Source organism: Apis dorsata, unplaced genomic scaffold (genome assembly GCF_000469605.1).
Source record: "Apis dorsata unplaced genomic scaffold, Apis dorsata 1.3 scaffold_943, whole genome shotgun sequence".
Lineage (NCBI taxonomy): Eukaryota > Metazoa > Arthropoda > Insecta > Hymenoptera > Apidae > Apis > Apis dorsata.
Window position 1 is genome coordinate 211,886 of NW_006264053.1, and position 5,964 is coordinate 217,849.

The 5,964-nt window shown below is 18.7% G+C and overlaps 1 protein-coding gene across 3 annotated transcripts in view; it reads right to left on the reverse strand.

Annotated features, from left to right (window-relative positions):
• LOC102671005 (hepatocyte nuclear factor 4-gamma-like) overlaps nucleotides 1–5,964 on the reverse strand; it is a 108,987-nt gene that overhangs the window by 89,671 nt on the left and 13,352 nt on the right. The window contains exon 1 of one of the 3 annotated variants that reach the window (XM_006623768.2): nucleotides 1,014–1,514. The exons of the other annotated variants lie outside the window; for them this stretch is intronic. Coding sequence (XP_006623831.1) covers nucleotides 1,014–1,026 — 13 coding nt within the window. The 5' untranslated portion in view covers nucleotides 1,027–1,514. Of the gene's footprint in view, nucleotides 1–1,013; nucleotides 1,515–5,964 lie in introns of those variants that run through there. 3 annotated transcript variants of the gene reach the window in all.

Below are 5,964 nucleotides of genomic sequence, written 5' to 3' on the forward strand. Positions count from 1 at the left end.
TTTCTTCGAATTTTTGTCTTATTATTAAAATAGAATCTTATTATTAAAAGCATTATTCTTTATAAACCAAAAAATCAATAGAAATATTCTTTTATAAAATATACATATTATATTGATTTAAAATTAATGAAGAATGCTTTAATGAAAACAATGGTACGAATCAAATATGGATACGTATGCACTAGTTAATAATGAGATGTAAACTGACCTACTGACGCGGATATCTTCGAAATTTTCCACTTTTCGCACGATAAGTGTTCCATACAACTAGTCACAATTATATAATAATGATAATCGATTCCACAAACGCGACATGTCCAAATACCGTTGTTCATTATTATTATCATTTAACAAATGTAACATTGTGATTATTATTGAAACATGATTACCAATGTATCAAGAAGAGGCAAAATTGTAAAATATTTTTTGTCTATAAAAGTTAATTGTAATTTTATTATTTATTATTTAATATTTTTATTATTTAAATAAGTTTACTTAAAAAATAAAATTATATTATATATTTTGCTAAATATGATATAAATAAATAATATTTTTTGTGTATTAATTTAAATAATAATATTTTATAACTCTATATTTAACAGATATTAATTATGTTTGTTATTTTTTTTAAATTTATAGAAATTAAAATCTTTGTAGTTTTAATTTTTAAATCTAATAAAAAATAAATATTATTACTTATTAAATTCTTTTGCACAAAAAAAGAAAATACAAAATTATATTATATAGAATTCTAATTCTAATAATAAAAAATTATAGAATTATACAATTAATTCTTTTCATAATCAATACGCGAAAAAAAATGAAGATTGATAGATATGCATTCTATCTATTATAATTTTTATATAATATAAAAAAAAAATCAAATTCAATATTTATATATGCATACATTGACAATTATTATTATTATATTATAGTAGAATAGATTTTCGGAAAAAAGATTTTCAAATCAATTGAAAACATTATTAATGAAATTTCCTTAGAAAAAAATTTACCTGCCAATCCCATTTTTACGAAACAATAGTGGACGTGACCTCTGTATCAGGCGTCGAGATCCCCGATTGATTGTGCATGGATTCTCCCGATTATTCTCGGAAGAAGCTTCAGACAGGTAACCTCCATTATCATTCTTATCATGGAAACGACAATAGTCTGATGAATTACGTTATATGTAGCGCTACTGTGGCCTTTAATTACGTAATTTCTCGACCATCACACTATCGTTTGTCAATCAACAAAAAATGCACTCTAACCGATGACGATTCATATATTGAACCAATATAGTAAATATAGGGTTGAAACGCGTAAGAACTGTAGTGAACAGGTAGCAAAATTTATTGTGACAACAATTTCCGATTATTACTTAACAACGTCGCAAAGACGACTGGCGAGCAGCTGACGCATTTTGCGCTTGGCTCGTGGACCAGGAGTAGGGGTAACCCGTCTGCCATAAGTAAGAATGAATATATGTACTGGAAATAATTAAGAGTGGGGAGCGTTCACGTTGAGAGGTTATAAGTGTGGAGAACTAAGCTAAAAGTGATTAGGAATGGAAAAAGATAAGTTGACAATCAGCAGGAATCGAACGAATTTAGCAAATAAAAAATATAAAATATAAAAAATGCTTGATTTTTGGTTTCATAGAAATTATCTTTTTATTTTTGATATAACATAAATTGTGCTATTCTGAACATTTTTCTACTATTTTCTTTTACTACATATAATATATCTATTGAACATTAAACAATTTTAATATTGTATTGAAAAATTTGAAAAATATTTAATAATAAAACATTAATATATGAAGAGAATTTAGAAAATATAAAATTAGGAATTATTTCAATAAATATTATTTAAATAATATTTATTATATAAGTATTTATTTAAATAAAAAAATAAAAATAAATTGCATCAAATTTTTTTTATATTATCAAGTAGATTTTTTTTTAATAAATTCTTTAATAAAATATTCTTTAATAAAATATTCTTTAATAAAATATTGTTATTGATTGATGATGAATATTATTTATAATTATATTGAGAAAAATCCTAATCAAATTGTAAAGTTACTATAATTATATAAAGTAACTATAATTATATAAAAATAGTTATTGAACTTTTAAATTACTTCTGATTTTTTATTACAATTTTTTTTTAAAATAATGTCTAATCAACAATTCGAATATTATGTGTAAGTAAATGAAATAATTCAAAAAGATGATTTCTTATTAATTATGATAATTGACTTTGAATAACTATAATCAGTAGATTTGTCAGAATGTATATAAAAACATAAGTTCTGCTTATAAATTAATAGTTTCGAAATAAACTATAAACTATAAAATAAACTAATATACATAATTAATTTTGGTATAAAATAAAATTAAAAAATTGATTATCTGAAATATTCACCTCACTTTTTAAAAGCTTTTTTAAATATTTTAATATTATTTTTGATAACATTTTATCATATTTATATATGAAAATTTCATAAAAGCAATAAAAATAATTTTTTTAATGATTTGTCCGTAACACAATATTTGTTGGTAAATTCAGATTTTAATAGATTTTAAACTTGTGAAAGGTAACTTTTAATTATTATTAGAAATCATGAATAATGCAAAAAAATGTTGATCTTGTACTTCATTCTATTAATGTAAATCTATACAACATAATTTTTATATTAATTTGATTTATATAAAATATCATTTTTGCAAATAAAGTTTTAAATGTGTAATTTATATAATTTGTAACTTATACTATAACTTATAATATAGTTTTTTTAAAAGTACTATAGCATTATACTTATATTTAATCAATTTTTGCATAATCAAAATTAATTATAAATTTAATAACTAACTAAGATTTATAAATTATCAATTCTAAAACTTAAAAAATTTTAATAAATACAAACCATTTCTTTGTTTATAGTTCCTTTTAAAATAATATGTTTAAAAACTGTATAAATGAAATATATAATAATAAATTTATCTTCTCAATTATCCTTCTAAATTTAAACTCACGTAAAAATATCATATAAATTATTCATAATAGATAATAATAATATAGATATAGATAATAGATCAGATTTTAATATTTTTATCATAATATATTTGATAAACATTGATAAAAGTATATTGACAATTTATGCATACATATATATATATATATATATATATATATATATATACACAAGCTACGGTAAATATTAGAAACTTCATAGAAACATTTATTTATTCTAAAAAAGTTGGATTTACGAATTGGATATAAATATTTTTTTTCATTTTAATTATAAACAAAAATACTTAATATTCAGTGAATATTAAAAAATAATATTCACATAATTTTAGAAAAATAATGAAAAATTATGAAAAATAAGTAATATTTGTATAGCTTTTTTTCTTATATTTAATATTTAAGTGTTGTTAGAAATAATTGGTTTTATTCAATAATAAAATATTTAATACATTGTTTATCATATTTTTTTTTAAATAATAAATAAGATTTCATTTTCCTATTTTTTCTACTTTTTTTATATTTTTCATAAATATATTTCTTATATATATAAATATATTCTTATATAATAAATTTTATGATTTTATTATTATTATAATATATATATTTTTTTATCACATTATGTTACATTGCAAGATTAAAGACACAATTTATTTATTATTATTAATTTTAAATATAAAATTATTTTCAAATGATTTTTTAAATAATTTAGTTTTTGTAATAAATGCAACAAATCGTAAACTTTATTTTTATTTTTGTGACTTAAATTATTATTTCATATATATATTTTTATATATTTTTGGCAATGCTGGTAAATTTGGTAAATTTGGTAAAACTAATTGATTATAATTATGTATTATATTGTGGAGTTAATTTTTTGTTGTAACAATAATAAATTTTCTTGAAATGGACTATTCAAGTTATTATTTTATCTCTTTTTAATGCATAGATTGTGTTTCTTATGAAAGTTTTTAATAATATTGATTATATGTAAAAAGTGGTTATTTTATATAAAATATTATATATAAAATAATTGGTTTTTGAGCATTTTTATCATATCTTCTATGGATAGCTTATTATTATTTTTCAATATTGATAATTTTGAAATTTTTTTTTAGCTATTTAGTCAGTTTTTTCTTGTTAAAAATAATTTTAGCATAATTATTAATATGGAATAAAATCCATATAATTTTTATTTCATTGTTATTTTTTATAATTGTTTGGTTAATTTTCTAATTTCTTAATATTATACATATTTTAATTATTTAAAATGCTGAAAATAGCATTAGTATTAAATATTGCATTTGATATTGATATTTCACTTTTAAAGTTCGCAAGTATAACAATTTATCTACAAGATAATTTTTCTTTTGTATATAATTTTTGACAAGTGAATTTACAGTCATTAATTTGATTAAGAAAATTAATGTTCTAATGATTTTATTTTTATTTGGTTTTGAATATAAACTGAATATAGATTTTGAATATAAAATATGATTATGCAGCACTGAAATTAAATTTAGAACAATTAATATATAAATGTAGTCTTTATAATTTTATAATTGTAGTAGATGTAGTCTAAAATTTCTTTTATTAATGACTATTTTTCGCTCTGTTTTGTTTATTAATTTTAGTTCTGTTTATTTCAATTTTCAATTTGCTACAATAATTAAAATTTTTCGAGATATTATATTATATAATTAATTCTCGTTTATAATATTTTTAAATTCTATAATAAAATGTTTGATTGAATTTGTTCTGTGAATTAATTGTTTATCGTATCGTAAAAATAATGAGTATTTATTTAGTTCGAATATATAAATATATATAAATATATAAATATGTTCGAATATATGCATACGAAGTATATATTTATGGGACAACTTTGAAGAATCAATTCTAAAAAATTAAAACATATTCAAAAATTAATATATAAAAAAATTAATATATAAAAATATCGATTGTAGCTTGTTCATTAATATTTTAATTGAAACTTGTTAGATGAAGAGAGAAAGAAAAATAAAGAAAGAATCGCACTGTTTCTATTGAACCACAATTGCATTCTCTTCGCAGATTTATTTCATCTGCGAACTTAAATTATTTCTAACTTAATAATAAATAAATTTAATAAATAAATCTTAATTGACATTTTTATTAACATCTCTCACGATCCTATATAAATTGTAAAAATAAAATCATTTGATTTATAATATTAAAAAATATAATAAAAATATAATATGTCATGTTTTCGTTTCATAAGTATATAATTTTTTTCATAAGTATATAATTCCTTTTATTTCTGTAAAAAATTCCAATTAAAATAGCCTTTTTGTTAATAATTTATAGTTAAATAAGTTTATAATTAGTATTTTAAATTAAGATAATGATGTAAAAAAAAATATTTTTTAATTAATCAAATAGCTGATTGCGCAATATAAAGATGGATTATATATATCTTAGAAAATGAAAAAAAATAAAAGATATTGAAAGTTGCTTAGTTGATAATTAGTATTAATTGAATTCAAACAAGATTTCACAATTTAATATACAGATTAGATTATTTTAACATAAAATTATATTTTAAATCCTTTTCTTTTCTTTGTTAATATTTTGTTATTTAATTTTAATTGTATTTAAAAATGAAAGCTAAGATATCGAACATCAATCGAAATTTTCATAAAATATCAAACAGAGCATCGAAGCATCGAAGTATTAATAAAACTATCAAAAGGGCATTAATATTTTCATGAGATAACAGAAAATTTTTGATGCTATAGCATTGTCTATATCATCTTATAAGATATCAATATTGAAAAATAATACCAAGAAAATATATAATAAAAATTTGATATATATACTGGAATGAAATTTACATACTGATATCTGTCCTAATATTATATCTTATAAAATGAATATAATAATATATATATA